At 60.1% G+C, this 17,776-nt stretch overlaps 1 protein-coding gene across 3 annotated transcripts; it reads left to right on the top strand.

The window, feature by feature from the left end:
• Nucleotides 1–295: 295 nt before the first annotated feature.
• On the top strand, nucleotides 296–15,583 carry PDLIM7 (PDZ and LIM domain 7). Of its 3 annotated transcripts, none has more exons than XM_010992445.3 (13): nucleotides 296–396; nucleotides 1,364–1,469; nucleotides 5,187–5,338; nucleotides 5,420–5,450; nucleotides 6,426–6,442; nucleotides 6,699–6,835; nucleotides 6,981–7,017; nucleotides 7,962–8,029; nucleotides 8,172–8,409; nucleotides 9,427–9,607; nucleotides 14,799–14,919; nucleotides 15,003–15,118; nucleotides 15,247–15,583. In XM_010992445.3, exons 2-13 carry the CDS (start codon nucleotides 1,374–1,376, stop codon nucleotides 15,331–15,333), a joined length of 1,281 nt encoding a protein of 426 aa, XP_010990747.1. In that variant the 5' UTR covers nucleotides 296–396; nucleotides 1,364–1,373; the 3' UTR covers nucleotides 15,334–15,583. The 3 variants fall into 3 exon arrangements, with proteins under 3 accessions (XP_010990747.1, XP_031293748.1, XP_031293749.1); XM_031437888.2 differs by lacking the exon at nucleotides 6,426–6,442 and adding an exon at nucleotides 5,920–6,038; XM_031437889.2 differs by lacking the exons at nucleotides 6,426–6,442; nucleotides 7,962–8,029; nucleotides 8,172–8,409; ... (2 more) ...; nucleotides 15,003–15,118; nucleotides 15,247–15,583 and adding exons at nucleotides 5,920–6,038; nucleotides 7,212–7,576.
• Nucleotides 15,584–17,776: the final 2,193 nt, after the last annotated feature.

Below are 17,776 nucleotides of genomic sequence, written 5' to 3'. Positions count from 1 at the left end.
GTCTGGTTTCCAAAGCTGCTTTCTTTTCATTCGGCCAGCGGGAGGCGCAAGGGGCCGGGCAAGCGGCCGGGCAAGCCGCGCGTTGGGCTCCCAGGCGAGGCGTCCAGCATCCCAGGCCCCGCCCATGCCCCGCCCCACCAAGGGGACCGGGGAGGGCCGTGCCTTCCAGCCCAAAGCGAGATGGGACTTCGTGATTGAGCGCGGCAGAAAGATTGGGCGGGGCTTCTCACCTACCAGGAGGCCGCGGCTTTAAGGGGGCGTGGCCAGAGGCCACGCCCCCTTTCGCGGTCTCAAAGCGGACGGCGACCGCGGGGGCGGGGTCAGAACTCGGGCGGCGGATCCCAGCGCGGCTCCTTGGATTCCGCCGCCGAGCAGCGCCCCGGCGGGGCCGAGCAGGTACAGGCAACAGCACGGGGCGTCTCGGGCTGGGCCAGGCCGGGGGCAGAGGTCTGCTGGGCACCACAGAGGGCACTGGGAGTCGTAGCCAGCTCTGCGCTTTTTCTGGCGGGCCAGAGCCCCTACCCCCGCCCCCGCCTTCCTGCGGCAAAGCCGGCTGTGGCGGGGCCGGTTGGCGCCTGCGCTGCTTCCTGCGCCCGGGACTCGGCCAATGCACGGGGCCCGGGCGGGGGACGGTGGGGAAACTGAGTCATGTCGGGATGGTAGCAGGCTTGTGTGGGAGGCATCACTCTCACTGGGCTTCAGGATGAATCCGCTTCCTGGCCACGCTTTGGGGTCCCAGTCCCCACCGATCTCCGCGGGGGCCGCGACCCCGCCCATCTCCCCCAGCACCCAGGGGTCCCGTCCTGGCTCCAGCAGCTTTGTCCGGCCCTGGAAAGGCTAGGACCCACTCCGGCCGCCTCCCTCCCCACCCCTCCCCCTCGCGTCCTGAGCCCCCGTGTGCTCCCTCCGCTGGCTCTCCGGCACAGTGTCAGCTTACACGCCTTATATAGTCCGAGCAGGCTCCAGCCGCGGCCTGCCTGTCGGGACCTGGGGGCGGGGAAGAGGAGCGCCGGCCCCGGACTGGCCTTGCAGGCCAGTCCGAGGCTCAAGGCTGGCTTGGGGGGAGGCCTTACCAAATTAGCCCTGTGGTCCACTTTTGGATGAAAAGAACCTCAAGACTGAAAGGGGGCTCCCCTCATCCTCCCAGTCCCTTGGGGAAGGGGGATTGGTTGCCCCTGTCTTTCCAAAGTGAGGTCTGCCAGCCAGCAGCCCAGCCATACCTAACAAGGTGCTCGCCTACCCTTGCCCTGGGTGTGCTCAGTGTCTGCCAGTGTCTGCCTGGCACTAGTCCAAGGCTAGTGTCCAGAGCTGGGCCTGCCTGTGCATCTACCATGCCAGACACTCACCTTTTTTCTCCTCTCAGGAGCGGCACCATGGATTCCTTCAAGGTGGTGCTGGAGGGGCCAGCACCTTGGGGCTTCCGGCTGCAGGGGGGCAAGGACTTCAATGTGCCCCTCTCCATCTCTCGGGTGAGCCTAGGTTGAGGGAGGGGTTCCCCCTAGGAGTCTTTAGGTGCTCACACCTCCAGAGGGTGAGGGGAAGAGTCTGAGCAGGAGTGAGCCAGGGCTAATAGGCCAGGAGGTGTCCAGGTCCGGTAATGTCATGGGCACCTGCTACAAGAACTCCCAACTAGGTAGATATTGGGAGAGGAGCACCCACACTTTCCCAACTCTGTACTGTACCTGATGCCATTCCACAAAGCTCCGGGGGCCACCTCAGAGGCCCAGGGTGATGCCCATTCTGCACGAAGGGAGCCTGAGGTCTCCAGGAAGTGTCTAAGCTGCTTGAGGGAGCAGTGCTTGGAGCTGGGCTCCAGGCAGGGTGATCTGACTGCAGGATCTCACTTCACTTCATTGCCACCCAGGGAATAGCAGCTGTCATCCTGTTTTTCCAGATGAAGTAACTAAGGACTCAGAGGTGAAGGGGCTCATTCCGCCATTCCATGACCAAGCAGGGACTGGAATTCAGGCACAGGGATGACCTGCAGTTTTTGTGGGTAGGAGGGCGAGTGTCTCTCCCCAGCCTATGTGAGGACCTTTGTCCCATCCACTGGTCCCATTCAGTGGCCTTTAACCCTAAGGAGGGGTTGGGCCGGTGCTCTTGGGCTCTGACTTCAGCTCCTGAGAGCCTGTCCGGGTGGGGGTGGAGCTGGGGGCTGGCTCCTCCCTGTGGCGGGGGATTGCCTTATAAGCCCAAGAATGCAGCCCCACGCTGGGATGGCCAACTGGTGGCTGGAGTCTGCAGAGCTGAAAAAGACTGGCCTAGACCTGGACCCCTGAACCCCATCAGTGGCCCCTCAGCTGATCACCACTGGGCTGTGGCTCCAGCTGTCGAGTCAGTTATGGGACACAGAACAAACTGCCTGCCCCGAGAGGGCGAGGCCAGTCCTGGGGCTGGTGCCTTTGACTGTGGCCTGGGGGTCAGGAGGGGGTGGGGACTTCCTGCCCCCATATCCTCTTGTCAATAGAGGCCCACCCAGGCTCCTGGTGGGCAGGCAGCTATTGGCAGGAAGCCCAGGGCAAGCAAAGCCTGGAGGGGGCCAAAGCGTTGTCCAGGCACAGCCCAGCTTGAGGGGGCCCCCAAGGCGGAGTCTGTCAGAGTTGGGCTTGGCCAGGGCAGGCAGTCACTATTCCCAGGGACCGGTCCACAGGGTTCCCTGGAAACTGCTCTACCAGCAGGGTAGCTAAGGACAGTGGTCCCCCACCACGTACACCCACCCTGTACACAGTCCTCAAGCCTGGCCAGCCCTGAAAGCCTGTCCTATACCCTGCTCCCTAGCAAGTGCTGGCCAGTGTGGCGGGGGAGCCCGAGGCCTTGACTGGCCTCTGAGCCTCAGTTTCTTCATTGGTGGAGAGAGGCAGCAAGGAAGCCTGGGGGATGGACTTTCAGATGTGGCCTGTAGGGGGCAGTAGGAGCCCAGGCTTGCTTGTCAGCAGTCCCAGCGTGTGGGTGGGGCCACCAGTGGAGCCCAGCCCTGGAGTTGGACCCAGGCTCTGGTGGGTGGATGTGTGGGGTGGTCTTTTCTGAGCTGGGCGGGCCTCCTCCCTCTCCCCTGACCCCAGCTTGGATGGAGGAGGGAGGGGCTAGGGCTGGCTGTGGGCCCAGGCCTGGGAGATGAGGTAACGTCTGGGACTTGGGGGTTGGGCTGCTCAGTGGAGCCCTCAGGCTGACTCACCCCCCACCCCATGCAGTGTCCAGCCCCCTGGCTTTTCCCCTCCTTGGTCCCTTGGGCCTCCTTGCTTCTCTCTCCAGACCTCCCCCCCACCAGCTCTCTTCTGCCTCTGTCTCCACCTCCCTGACCACTCCCTTGTCCCTCCTGTGCTTCCTGTCCTCCTCACCCCTGGGAAGGAAGTGGTCCCCAGCTCCCCACCCCGTCTCCGGGAGCCAGCTGCTCTTGCCCACCCCAGACTCCCACCTCAGGCTTAGCCCATGCCTCCCAGGAGCCAGCCGGGTGGGTAGGGAGTGGCTGAACCAGGTTTCCCTTCTACTGACTCATCATGACCTTGAGTAAGTCACTTCCCCTCAAGGGTGTTGCCTCCCCATTCCTATTGTAAGGGGCTGGGTTGAACTAGAGGTAAGTTGGGTATCCAAGCCCCAAACCCAGCCAGGTGGTCAGGGAGTCTTTCTAGCCAGAGGGCTGACTTCTGAATGAGGCCCCAGCCCTCAGCAGATGGGACCTCTTACAGCAGAGCCTTAGGGTCAGGGTCCTGGCCCTGCCTCTTGAGTTGCCAGCTGGGCGAGTTGAGGCAAGTTACTTAACCTCTGTTTTCCCCTGTGTAAAATGGGTATATTTGCAGACTCTTCTCCACAGGGTTGTTGGAGGACTCAGCATGTGGCAGTGCTAGGTACTCAATAAACCTTAAGCTCCTGTTCTTACTATTTAGCAGATGAAGGAAGGGCCACCCAGCTCTCTTACCCTTCTAACCTCCCAAACATGAAAAAGAGCCATTAAGCCCAGCTCTCCCTTCTTGCCCTAGTGCCATCAGTCTCTGCGTCTGGTCCCGCTACCATCTCTCTGGAACCTCTTACCCCCCCTCTCCCTAACTCAACTCAGTCTGTGCATCGGGCCACCTGAGGAACCTCCTGGGGCCACAGGCAGCCTGTACCCTGCACACCTCCCCAGCATGGGAGTGTGAATCTGCCTTCCAGCACTCCCCCACAAGCCTGCTCAATGCCAGGCCCCTTGCCAGCTGACCGGACAGCCCAGTGGGCTTAGACTTATCAACAGCAGCCTCCCACTCCTCCCCATCTTCCTGCTACTAGGCTAGAAGGCTGGGAGGGCCCAGCTGGGTTCTTCAGGGTCACCTCAGTCAGGCCTTAAATATCCAAACCCGGGCCTCAACACTGCTAGTGGTTCCCCCTAACCTCAGGGCCAAGTCCTGGTTCCTTCCAGCATTTGAGGTCTTCATAAACGGACTCTCTTACACCCTAGGCAGCCTATCCCACCCTCCTTTCACCAAAGCCCACCACTTCCCAGAAGTCATCCCTGGTGGTTTCAGCTCATGCTGGTGGTGACCATTCCTTCCAGCCTCCTCTTGCTCCTCGTTTGCCACAGGAACCAGGGATTTGCAGCCCAGAACCTAAAGGATGGTGAGGGGAGGGTGATGTGGCAGTCAAGGGCTTGGGGGGGGGGGTAACACCCATATTTATAGTCTGAAGCCCCAGCTGACACCTGAGGCCTCATTCAGGCACTAATCACAGGGAACCTAGAGGTGATGGGACCTGGTAGATCCTAGGTCCTAGTAGATCCCTGCAGGTAACCCTAGGACAGGGTGCTAGGAGTATCAGAGGTCAATGAGAGCACCCAGCAGTGGTCAGGGAGGAACTTGCCACATGGGCAAGCCAGAGGCCGTGTTTAGTGGGTGCAAGAGCCCAGCGGGGGCCTCAGAAGGCGGCTGTTGAAGCTGAGAAGCTTGGGTTTTAGCCTGAGGGTGGCTGTGTGTTGATGTCCTAGCAGTTTCTGGACTGTGGGGAGGGTCCATGGAGGTGAACAAAGAACTAAGGGTAATTGGGGTGATGGTGAAGCTCAGGTGAGCCCCACCCCCTCCCAGATGACTTTAGTATCCAGCAGCTGCCCGGAAGTAGGTTTCTGCGAGTGGGGCAGCTTAGGAAGGGTAGGGTTGGCTACTGTTGGCCAGAGTTTGGTCTGCAGTCTTGGGCCTCCATAACCCTCCATCTCTCCATAGCTCACTCCTGGAGGTAAAGCTGCGCAGGCTGGTGTGGCGGTGGGCGACTGGGTGCTGAGCATAGATGGAGAGAATGCGGGGGGCCTCACACACATTGAAGCTCAGAACAAGATACGTGCCTGTGGGGAGCACCTCAGCTTGGGTCTTAGCAGGTATGCGGGCACTGAGCCGGCCTGGTGGGTGGGGGAGCCCTTGGGCCTGGCCCACCATCACCCCTTCCCCTTCTCCTCTAGGGCCCAGCCCGCGCAAAGCAAACCGCAGAAGGTAGGTGATGGGCTGAGGACATCTGGGCTGCAGGCAGGGTGGGATTGGATGTCCGGGTTGACCTGCCCTCCCTGGTGCAGCCTCGGTACCTTCATCCCTAGCCGAGAGTAGAGGGCGGAGACCCTAGCTGGGGAGTCTGGGAGTTGGGCCAGGGGCTGCCGCACGCACGGCCAGGGCACCACACGCATGTTTGCCTGTCTGTCCGTCTGCCTGCCTGCCTCCTGCCGGCCTATGCTGCAAGCCGGCCTATGCTGCAAGCCGCACTCGTCTGCCCTCGGGCTGCGTGGGCTGAGATCATCGCTCCCTAATGGGCCCCTTGAAACCCAAGTCACCCCTCTCCCCGTAGCCTTAGACCAGATGTGTGGGGGTGGGGCTGGAGCGCCTCTGTCCTCTCCGCGCCTGGGGGTGGGGCGCCCCATTCTGGCCAGGCCCCGTCCCCGCCCTCCCTGCCCGCTCTGTCTCCGCCCAGGCCCTGGCCCCCGCCGCGGACCCCCCGCGGTACACCTTTGCACCCAGCGCCTCCCTCAACAAGACGGCCCGGCCCTTTGGGGCGCCCCCGCCCGCTGACAGCACCCCGCAGCAGAATGGGTACGTCCGTCCTGCCCGCCCACCGCCCACCGCCCACGCCGTCTGTCCACGGCCCCATGCCAGCCCGCTGCCCGCTGCTGCGCCGTCTGCGCTGCGCCCCAGCCGGGCCGGAACGTGCGGCAGCGACCCCTGGCGGCCGGGGGCGGGGGCTGCAGGCACAGGGCCCCTCCGACGGTGTGGCTCCTGCCCCGGCTCTGCCCTCCTGGGGGCTCTGAACGAGGCAGCGTCCCCCGCTGGTGGCCCGGGGTTGGGGTGTGGTGTCGGGCCATCTGAGCCCCAGACACTCAGTGCAGCCTTGCCCCTGGCTATTCTGACCCCTTGCCATCTTTCTTCCTCTGTGTCTGTCCCTTTGTCCTTTATCTGTCCATCTGTCTATTTCCTTCACAGGTGCAGACCCCTGACAAGTCAGTGAGCCCCCTCTGCCTGTCCCTCTCTTCCTTCCTTTTGCACTCTGGGCAGTGGCCCCTCCCCGCCCTGGCTGCCCTCCTCTCACCTTGACTGCCCTCCTCCCCTCTCACTTACCTGCCCACCCCCAGCAGGGCCCTGGCCTTGCCCTTCCCCACTCTCCCCTCGCCATAGCCCAGATGTACCCAATCCGGGGAGGGGCTGCCCCCGCTGCCCACCCCCAGCGTGAGTTTCTGAGCCGACCCCTCCCCACAGACAGCCGCTCCGACCGCTGGTCCCAGATGCCAGCAAGCAGCGGCTGATGGAGGACACGGAGGACTGGCGGCCGAGGCCTGGGACAGGCCAGTCCCGTTCTTTCCGCATCCTTGCCCACCTCACGGGCACCGAGTTCAGTAAGTGCCAGCCCAGGGCAGGGCGGACTCTCCTTCTGGCCCCCAGCCCGGGCCTGGCTCCAGCACCCTGGGACCCTCTGCCAGAGCCCAGGGCTGGGGTGGCCCTCTCTCTTCTCTTGGTCAATGCCTGCCTCTGCCCTCTCAGTGCAAGACCCGGATGAGGAGCACCTGAAGAAATCAAGGTAACAGGACGAGCTCCAGCCCTTCTTTCTCACCTCCTGCCTCTCCCATTCCAGCCACCGCCCTGTGTCTGCTCCTGGCTGTCCCTAGCCAGGCTCTTCCATTCCCCTTCCCTCCTTCCTACCTTCCTCTCTCCTTTTCTCCCTTCCGTCTCTCTTTCCTTCCACTTCCGCCTCCTTCTCTCTCTGCCCCTCAGGGAAAAGTATGTCCTGGAGCTGCAGAGCCCACGCTACACCCGCCTCCGGGACTGGCACCACCAGCGCTCTGCCCACGTGCTCAACGTGCAGTCCTAGCCTGGCCGTCGCCGGCCGGCTGCCCTCTCTGCCTCTCTCTTTCTGTTCCTCCGCCTAGGGCACCCCCCCTTCGGTGCCTCCAGCTTCTGCCTACCTCACCCACTGCTTTCCTGCCCCTGGAGTGAGCCTCCTGCTGGCCTGGCCCTAGCCACCCTCCTGGCCCAGGGCCCGGCTCCATCTGACACTGCCTTCCCTCTGCCCTATGGTACTGCTCTCTGCCAGGTCTGTGCCGGCTTAAGCATGAAAATAAACATTCTCAGCCCTGCTTTCTCTGCCTCTGTCTTCTATCTTTGTGGGCTTGGTTTGTGTTGGGGATGTTAGATTGGTTTAGATCCAATGTGGGCCCTGTTACTCTGGGTCTCAGTGGATGGGGGTACCTAGCAAAGGGGGCCCAGCCATCAGAAAGAGCCCCAAGAGCTGTCCCAGAAGCAAGAGCCATGCTCCACCTCCTAGTCTTGTGCAACAGACCAGCCAGCTGGAACCTGGCTAACAGAAGCCGCCCTACCCATCCCTACCCCAGTGGGACCTGGAGTCCCACCCAGCAGCTCTTGTGCACCCAGGCATCTCCCATGGGGCCAGCAGGACCATGGTTGGGGGGTGGGGCCATGCCAGGAGCCTCCGCCGTGCAGGGCCTTGAATGGCAGATCTTGCAGCCAGGTGCCCAGGACAGAAGCCCCAGCCCCAGCCCCAGCCTCAGCTACACCCCAGGAACCCTGGCCTGGTGAGAGAGAGTGGGCTTGGGCCTGGGGAAGGGTGGGTAACCTCCAGGGGCATGTTAAGGGGGGTGGGCCCCTCCAAGCTGCCCTGGGCTCTCCCTGCTTTCCCGTGGGGTCCCCCTGGAGCCACTTTCCTGGCCTCGGCAGGCCCTACCACCCCCAGCCCCACCAGCCGCCCACCCTGGGCTGTGGACCCTGCATTTGCTGAACGCTACGCCCCGGACAAGACCAGCACGGTGCTGACCCGGCACACCCAGCCAGCCACACCCACGCCTCTGCAGAACCGCACCTCCATTGTGCAGGCAGCTGCCGGAGGGGGCCCTGGAGGGGTCGGTGGCAGCAACGGCAAGACTCCCGTGTGCCACCAGTGCCACAAGGTCATCCGGTGGGTGGCCCTGTTCCTTTCCTACTCTGGCCTTTCCTGACCTGAATTCCAGCCCTGGTGTCTTCCCAACCTCAGCTCTCCCATCCACCTCCCCACTCATCTCAGCTGCCCCTGTGGGAGGAGGAGGATTCAGTTCCCGGTTGGAGTGCGGGAGGGACCTGGCCTGGGTCCTCAAAGTCTGAATCCTGCATTACTCACCCCCACCCCACCCCTCATCAGCCTCTGTCAGCATTTGCCTCGGTGGAATGGAGGAGGTGCCAACGACACAGCCAAGCGGCAGCCCTGGACTCGCTGCTCTCTGGGCGAGGAAGGGCCTGTCCGCTCCCAGCCCCTCGGCCTCTCTCCCTCCTGCTCGCTCGGTTTCTCTCTGCTAAGCGTCTGCTCCTGGAGCAGACAGGCCAGAGGTTGCTTCCTCTTGGCACTGCTCCCCAGGGCCCAGCAGAGGCACTGGCGCCCCCAGAATCAGTGTGACACATTCTAGAGCCTTCCTAGTTCTCATCCCGGGCCCTGCCCTGCTCTCGACTCCTGTCAGCTCTTAGCCTCCATGAAACATCCTCTTCTTCAGACAGCCCCGTTTATCTGAGACCTGCAGGCCCTACCTCAGGCCAGATGAAACAGACAAGCAGGGCAAGCAGGCTGACCAGAGCCAGCCCAGGTGCCCACTGGTCTTCGGGCTCAGGGGTGCTCCAGGCCTCCTGTCCCACAGGGCACCAATTCCTTTGTTTCAGCTTGAGGCCCCAGTCAGCAGCCCCCACCCAGTATGACCCTCCTCCCTGTTCCAGCACCGCCCCCTCCCTCATCTCCTGTCATCAGAACAGTGCAGCTTCCTCACTCTTGCTGTGTGACCTTGGGCAAGTCACCTCCCAGGCCTGTTTCTCCCTTCTTTGGAGATGGAGAGAATTCATTTTTCCTTCAGGGTTTCAGAATGGTTGTTCAGTAAACCCCCTTGCGCGCCGGCCAGGAGCCCCTAGCTCATTTGCATCCTTTCCCCGCTCACTGCTCCCGCCTCCTCCTCAGGGGCCGCTACCTGGTGGCGCTGGGCCACGCGTACCACCCCGAGGAGTTCGTGTGCAGCCAGTGTGGGAAGGTCCTGGAAGAGGGTGGCTTCTTTGAGGAGAAGGGCGCTATCTTCTGCCCGCCCTGCTATGACGTGCGCTACGCACCCAGCTGTGCCAAGTGCAAGAAGAAGATCACGGGCGTGAGTGAGGTTGGCGGGTGGGGGGCAGGCGGACGCGAGCCGTGAGCACTGAGCAGTGTTGCCGAGCAACTCCTGGGCCTTGGGCTCTCCCTGATGAGCCCTTGGGGACCTCAGCAGCCTAACGATAGGGCTGCTATTCTGACCTCACTCTGCATTAGCCAGGATCCTCTTAACAAATGACCCAAATTCTATTCAAAAGGGTTCAAGGAAGAGAGTACTGGCGCAAATAATCAGAAAGGCCGAGGGGTGCTCACTTCAGGCCCAGCTGAATGCAGGTCCTGAGGTCATTAGGAGTCTGTCTGCCACTTACCTCTGGCTTCGTCTGTGTTGGCTTCGTTCCCAGCATGCTTTTCCCTAGAAAGTGGCCAAGATGGTGCCCTGGCGGCTGCAGGGTTAGCACCACAAGGTGAGCGAGAACACCTCTGCCGGCTGGTGCATCCGGAGTCCCCGTGCTCGTGCTCACTGGCCTGGCTTGCGTCACAAGCCCATCTCGGAACCAAGCCCTGGGACTCTAATTGGCCAGGCCTGGGTGACCCCCACCCTTGGAGTGGGGATCTGGTGGCCTCGCCTGAACCACGGGACTGGTTCCCTGAAATAAAACCAGGATGGCGTTACCCAAAGAAGGGAGGCAAGTGCTGGTCAAGCCAAAACAAGAGACGGGTACTGTGTCGGGATTGCACTCAGCTCTGATGATAGAAAACCCCGCTACAGGGGTTGAAACAGAAGGGGTGACAGTTCAGTCACAAGAATTCCAGGGGTGGGATAGCAGCTCAAGGATGCCTTTAGGCTTTTCCTGTCTTTTCGTTCCGGAATCCTTAGCATGTACACCTCTGTCCCCAAGTTTGTCGTTATCGTGGTTGCCAGATGACGGCTCATGCCCCAGGCCTGTGTTCTTGTTGCAGGCGGGAGGGAGAGGGAAGGGACACATGCTTTCTCTTAACGAGGTTTTGCTTTTTGACACGGGAAGGGAAACCAGGAACTTGCATCTCTTGGTGGTTGGAATTGGTATCCTTTGAGCACCTGGGCTGCGGGGAAAGCTGGCAACTCCCGTGTTTTAGCTTCCGTCCTCCATAAGAGAGGAACAAAGAAGAGAAGGCGGTTGTGGCAAGCTTTTGAGAGGCTAGTCCAGTGTCCGCCACCCCAATGCACAAGGAAATGGAGCCTCTGAAAGATGACGTGATGTACTTGAAGGGCACAGGACTGCTGATCAGCAGAGACAGAAATTCAGGCTCAAAAACTTGTGATTCAAAATCCTATTCTTCCCACTGGGGCTAAACACAGCTTGGCCCGGCCAGGTTTCCTGCAGGGCAGCCTAGCTGCCACCGGAGCTGGGCTTGGGACCTGGGTCAGCGCATGTCATGGGCTAAGAGTGGTGCGCTGTCTACCTTCCCCCCTTTGTTTTCTTTGTTGAACGTGGGCAGTGTGCCCCATGCTGGGGACACCTCGTGAAGAGACAGGCATGGCCCTGTCCCCAGGAGTTCACCCTGTGGAGGGGAACTCGGAGGGTGTCAAGGGCTAAGCAGAACAGGCAGGGTGACAAGTTGAGGGGGTTCCAGTTCCTGTAGGGAAACTGAAGCCCAGAGAGGGGCAGAAACTGCCCAGGGTTGCACAGCATGAGGGCCGAGCCAGAGCAGCCTCAGGCTCTGTTGACTTCCAGCTTGGGGTCTTCCTGCCACTCATGCTTCTCCCTATTTCTGGAACCCTGGGCAGAGCTTCCAGATGTGGCTAGAGAGCTCTGTGGTGATGTTCATATTAATGACGACTCCCTTGACCACAAGTGATGGAAAACTCAAAACAGTGGCCGCTGCTTCTCACCTAAGAAAGTCCAGAGGTGGGCAGTCGGGGACTTGGAGGCAGATCCAGGCTCCTGTGTGTTGTTTCTCTGATATTCTCAGCATTGGCTTACTTACTGCTCATAGTCCAAATGATTTTTGAGCCTCAGGTAGAATTTCCACCTTCCAACCTGCAGGAAGTTGGAAAGGGAAGAAGGGGTGGGAGGTCCATGGGCGTCACCTTTAGAAGATGCTGCCACCCAGCCCTTTTGCTTCCATCCCACTGGCCAGAACTCAGTCACATGACAATGCTGAGCTGCAAGGGAGGCTGGGAATATAGTCTGTTTGGTACGCCTATGTGCCTGTTCAGGAAAAAACTGGGAATTCCATCAGTAGATGGGAAGGGGAGAATGGACATGATCACAGTCTCTACCATGATAATAACAGTTTACGTTGTGAGCACTTACTGTGTGTAGGCATCCAGCTTCACAATCATACTGCGAAGTCAGTTTGGTTATTACTCAATCACTTCCCCATCAGCCGAGGCCACGCCCTGTTGGACTGTTCTAGCGGAATGGGCTGGATCCCAGGCGGGCGTCTGGGTTTGCTTCCCACAGATCAAGGGCCTGCTGTTCGCTGACGGCTCTGCCTGCGTTACACCACACTGTTGTCCCGCCCTGCCCCAGTTCTGGGTGGGCAGGGTTATCACCCAGGCCACACATGAGGAGCCAAGGCTCACAGGGCCTGCCTGGCTGCTGGGTCCTAGAGTAGGCCCAGAGTAAGGGGGCAGCCCTGCTTCTGCCCCAGCCCAGGCCAGTGGCTCCACAGAGTGGCCCGGGGGCCCTCAGCTTCTCTCTCGCAAGGACTCCAGGGCCTGACAGGCACCAGGGAGCCCCCACCTCACCCTCCTAAGGGGCGGAAGGCTACCCTTCCCAACTTGCCTTGAGCTTTGGCCCTGCCTGTGCTCAGTGCTAGGGACTGCCTGCTCTTGGAGCTCTGAGTGGAAAATAGGGAGAGAAACACAGGACAATCAGATTGCTTCAGTGGAGTTGGAAGGAAGGAGATGTGGGGATACATTAGAGGGGACAAGGGGGCCTGTCCTGGTCTGGGGACCCTCTGGAACCTTGTGCTCTCAAGGCTTACCACCCACCATCAGCCCTGCTCACTCTGGTGCTCCAGCCATATGGGCTGCTCCATTTTGCCAGTGTGCCATTCCCCTCTGCACAGGGCCTTTGCACAGGCTGTCCTCTCTGCTAGAAACACTCTTTAGTACTCTCTTTACCTCATTCCTTCCCATCTGGGACTCATATAGCTCTTCCTCAGGGGCACTTTCCCTGATACCCACCCTCCCCACAAGGCCAGGCTCCCCACATTGTTGCTCACTACCCCACCACCCACCCCCCCGTCCTTTGGTCCCATCTCTTCCCCGGGGCTGAACTCCATGGGCTGGGACCAGGGCTGTTTGGCTCACACATTATGCTATGCCCGGTATATAGGAAGTGGTCAGTAAATACTTGAAGGAGTGGATGGAAGTGGCCTCTAAGCTGAACTTAAAACATGAGTAGGAATTAGCTTGGAGAAGGATCAGGGGAGGATGCTCCAGGCAGAGGGAATGGCTGGTGTCACAAGGTAACACCCGGGGAGGGTGTGAGATGAGGCAGAAGAGGGGGGCCAGGGCTGGGCTAGAAGTTTGGAGCTGGGGACTGATGAGGTCAGATGTACCTCGCCTGCTTCCTCACAACCGTGGGAGATAGCCAGAGGAGTGGATCTGAGTTGGGCCTGGGTCAGGACGGTGGGTACAGGAGAGGCAGACAGGTTTAGGAACCTTCGGGGGTAGGATAGACATGAGAACTGGCTCGCGGGTTCTGGATATGGGCAGACACCCGCCTCCTAGGTGCCTCCCACGCCTACTGCTTGCTTGAGTCACATGGTTTCATTTTCAAATTACTGGCCAACACTGGAAAACTCAGATTTCACTGTAACACTTACATTTCAACCTGTGCTGCCTTCCTGAATGAACTGGTCAAGCACCAGACCTGCAGGCAGACAAGTGCTCCCCCACGACACAGCCCCCACCTGCCCCATGGTGTAGGCGCTGAGTCGGGGACCCCTGGCTTCAGGCACAGGGCCATCCTCACAACAACCCTGCAAAGCTGGGGTGAGGTTCCCGGTTCTCAGAGGGAAGGAGCCAAATGTCAAGAGAAGGTAAAACTGTTGGCCAAGCCGCCCAGCTAAGAAGCAGGGTCTGGCTGAACCCACAGATCTGACCCCTCTCCAGGCTCCACAGCGCCCTCTGTCTGCTCCAGGTGTGAATGCTGCTGCCTGGCTGGCCCAAGGGTCCCAGCCCTAGGGAGAGCTCAGCCCGCCAGCGAGCCCGTTTGTCAGGCCTCCTGGGGAGCAGGTTAACTCAGCTCAGGTGCACTTGTGATGCACGCGCACAGGCCAGGGCCTGCCGGGATGTATCCGCTGACAGAACAGCTGATACTTCATGCCCTCCTGGACCTCACACTGGAGCAGGAAGAGGGGGGAAGGCAGCAATACACACAATAGGTAAATTACCTGGTAGTGTATTAGCATGGAAAAAAGGAAAGCGCAGAGTTTGAGCTCTTGGGATCATGGCATTGGGAAGGCAAGTTGGAGTATGAACTGGTGGTGTCGGAGTGGGCCGTATGGAGAAGGTGGCATTTGAGCAGAAACTGGAAGGAGGTGAAGGCTGAGCCTTGCAGATACCTGGGGCAGAGCAGCCCAGGTAAAGGGGACAGCTGGTGTGAAGCCCCAAGATGGGCGTTACTGGTGTGTCAACCATGGGTGAGAGGCCAGTGGGGAGAGCAGAGGGACAGAGGCCAGACTTGCCGGCCTTCAGGCCCTTCCCAAGGCTTTAGCTTTTGCTCAGAGAAGTGTGGAGCAGGCGGGGATTTGAGCAGAGAAGGATGCGGCCGGGCACAAGCTGACATCAGTATGTAGGAGCTGAGGGAGGAGTGCAGAAGCCAGTTTTGTGCAGTCAGCCGGACCAGGGGTGCCTGAGGCTCCTATCCCACACTGAGGAGGCTGTGAGAAGTGGTCAGAATCTGGAAGCATCTTGAAGGTGGACCCAGCAGGATTTCCTGGTGGGCCTGAAGCAGGGTGGGGGAGGAAGCCGGGAATTTGGCCGTGCAGATGGAAGGATGGAGTTGCCACCAGCTGAGGTGGAGACAGCTGTGGGAACGCCAGCGGTTTGCCGTGCAGAGATTGGGAGCTGAGCGTTAAACGTGGCGCAGCGGGCATCCACAGGGAAACCTCAGGGTTGGAGAGAACAGAAGCAGTGGGTGTGCAGAGGTAACATTGACCGTGAAAGAGAGCAGGCCCAAGTCTGCCTTTCTGTGTTCTGGGCTCTGGAGTGGGGGGTGCTGAGCTGCCGAGTGACTGTCACTTCTTCCCAGGAGATCATGCACGCCCTGAAGATGACCTGGCACGTGCATTGCTTCACCTGCGCGGCCTGCAAGACACCCATTCGGAACAGGGCCTTCTACATGGAGGAAGGGGCGCCCTACTGCGAGCGAGGTATGGGGCGGGACCGGCGAGGGGGCGGGCAGGGCATGGACAGGGGAGAACCCGGCGCCCCCCTCCTCTCTGTATGTCCCTAGACTATGAGAAGATGTTTGGCACAAAATGCCGAGGCTGTGACTTCAAGATTGATGCCGGGGACCGCTTCCTGGAGGCCCTGGGCTTCAGCTGGCACGATACATGCTTCGTGTGCGCGGTGAGTGCCCCTCCTCGGACTCAGGTCAGCCTTCCTCCCACCCCTGCCTCTGGGACTCCTGAGTGGTTGGGAAGGTGTCTCTCCTGCCTCCCCTCAACCCCATGTGACTGGAGCTTGGCTGTCCCCAGATATGTCAGATCAACCTGGAAGGAAAGACTTTCTACTCCAAGAAGGACAAGCCCCTGTGCAAGAGTCACGCCTTCTCCCACGTGTGAGCCCCTCCCGCCCATTGCTGCCAGCCATGCCTGCCGGAGGGGCCCTGGTTCTGGAGTCATTGCCCCAGATTTCTGGGTAGGGCTAGCAAAAGTTGCCCCAACCCCGACTCCTGGCCTGAGCCTGGGGTTCCCTGGACCCTGCCCCACCCCCTTCACCTCCCCCCACCCCCCTTCACCACCACTGCACACTGGTGCTGGCCACACCGGCCCCTGTTCACATCCAGTGCCACAATAAATCTGTATCCAGCTGTGTCCCATGTGCACTTACCCCTACGCATCAAGAAAGGTGGGCTCTGGGGTTAGGGTAATAGCTCAGTGGTAGAGTGTGTGCTTAACATGCACAAGGTCCTGGGTTCAATCCCCAGTACCTCTTTTAAAAAAAAAAGAAGGTGGGATCTGAGGCACATAGCAGGGTGGAGATTAAGTTTTCCCAGGGTGGCCATCCTGGTGGCCCTGTTGCCATCTGTGTGCTGCAGCCTAAGAAGGTCAGGCTGGAGAGGCCAGCCCCCAGGTCCTGGGAGACCAGAAGCCCTGGGCTGAGGAGCCGGGACCGCCTTCTGAGGGCAGGGTCGGGGTGGGGAGAGCAGGGCACAGAAGAGTTCAGATTTGTGTTGTAGAAAGAGCCCCAGAGCCGTGAGCAGGGTGGACAGGAGGAGGGAGACTGGGACGAGGGGCCAGAAGAAGGGAGGAGCAGAAAGCGACATGGCAGAGTTGGGACCCAGTGACAGGTCCAAGGGAGCCTAGAGTGGAAACCTGGGGGGTGAGGGGTAAGGAGAGGAAGGCAGGCAGGTTTGCTGGGCATCCGGAATATACCAGCCATTCCTTGTTTGTCTCGCAAGATCCTCGCAGCAACCCTGTGAGGTGTCTGCAAGTTACTCTCATTTTACAGATGAAAGCTCAGGAGACCTGACCAGGGTCGCACAGGCACTGAGCCATGAGCCAGACTAGAAGCCCAGCCCAAAGCTGGTGCGCTGTCCTGGGACTGGCTGGCACTGAGCGCTGTGCACCAGGGATGCCCCCTCGGAAGCCCACTCTGTCTGCTTCCTCAAAACCTGGCAGCTCTGGTGGTGGCTCCATCTCTCCCCAGGGCTTCCTGCTTCCCACTGGTGCCCTCCATCACCCCGGGGGACTGTCGTTTCTCCTCTCCAAGCTTAGACTGGAGAGAGACTGAGGAGAGGCTCCAGACTAGGCTTGGCCACCTGTCCTTTGGGGCTCCCTGGCACAAGGACCTTCAGCACACCTGAGGTTGTGGGCATTCTCTGTCCCCTTTAAGAAGACAGGGGCCTCTCTGTTGTGTCCGCTCGAGGACTCCTGAAGCACGAGTGCTGGGCTTCCTGTCTGTCTCATGATGTCTTGCCAGCGCCTAGAACAGTGCCTGGCACATGATAGACGCCCAGTGTTTGCTGGATGACTGGATGAGGTGCCTGTGGGACATTTAGGAGACAAATTCAAGGAGTGGCGGAAGATTCAAGTCTAGATTTACCTTGGATTCAATTCAGGAGTGAGTCTGGGGCAGGTTCGGGACAGTTGTCACAGAAGCTGTCACTGATGCCCAGAGAGGGGCCCAGGCAGCTCACAGCAAGAGTGAAACAGGTAGGATTCGGTCTTCTTTCAACCTAGACTTCCCTGGTGTATTAAACACAGAGTATCTTTCACTTCCACAAAGAAATGTACTCTCTCCCACTTCTCTTGAACCTTGAAGGCCCCTCAGTCCATCCTTGGTTTCCATGGATACAAGCAAGCAAGAGCCCAGGGCGCATGGCGAGTGCCGCTGGGAGCCGTCTGTGGGGAGCCTTCTGGGGGCAGCCTGGTGGGAATGCTGCGCTGTGGCCAGATCTGCCAGTTTACCAACAGCATCCAGAATCTGGTTTTTCAATATTGGCAACTAAGTTAGATTTTTAAAAAATCCTATTAAAAAATAATAAACGTGCCAAATCCAGCGTGAGGACGGCCAAGGCCCCAGCACAGAGGAGAGCTGAGAGGCAGGAAGCAGCAGCAGCGGAGGGCAGAGAAAGCAGAAGGACCGGCCAGAGGCGGAGGACAACAGCCTCCGAGAGAGCCCGGGGCAGGGAAGCCGGGGCGGGGCAGGAGTGCTGCCGGAAGTCTGAGAGTGTCAACCAGCCAGATAAGGCCAAGGAGTCCCCAAGGCGTTGTGCAACAAGGTGACGTTTGCCAGATCAGTTTAGCAGAGAGTTGAGGCTGGTGCCAGGGTGAGAGGAACAAGGGGAGGGTGTCGAGGGTGGAGGTGAGAGGGTGTAGACAGCTGTCTTAAGAGGCTGCGCTGTAGCAGGCCCAGAGGACCACCGGCAGCCCCGGTCTCAGCGTCTCAGCGGAGCGAGCAGCCGGCCCAGCGGCGTGGAGGGGGAAGTCTGGAGGCTTCTGCCTGGGGAAAATGGCTGAGGAAGGAGGTGGAGGGTGGATGTAAGGGGACAGCAGAGTGCTG

This window comes from Camelus dromedarius, chromosome 27 (genome assembly GCF_036321535.1).
Source record: "Camelus dromedarius isolate mCamDro1 chromosome 27, mCamDro1.pat, whole genome shotgun sequence".
Lineage (NCBI taxonomy): Eukaryota > Metazoa > Chordata > Mammalia > Artiodactyla > Camelidae > Camelus > Camelus dromedarius.
Note: the sequence above shows the minus strand (reverse complement) of the source record. Positions and strands in the feature narration are given on the sequence as shown.

Excerpts from the sequence above, each read along its gene's own strand:
- PDLIM7 (XM_031437888.2), top strand. The coding sequence starts at position 1,374 with ATGGATTCCTTCAAGGTGGTGCTGGAGGGGCCAGCACCTTGGGGCTTC. Across the intron at positions 5,451-5,919 it reads CGCAAAGCAAACCGCAGAAG|GCCCTGGCCCCCGCCGCGGA; the intron begins GTAGGTGATGGG and ends GTCTCCGCCCAG. Across the intron at positions 7,018-7,961 it reads GAGCACCTGAAGAAATCAAG|CCAGGTGCCCAGGACAGAAG; the intron begins GTAACAGGACGA and ends CAGATCTTGCAG.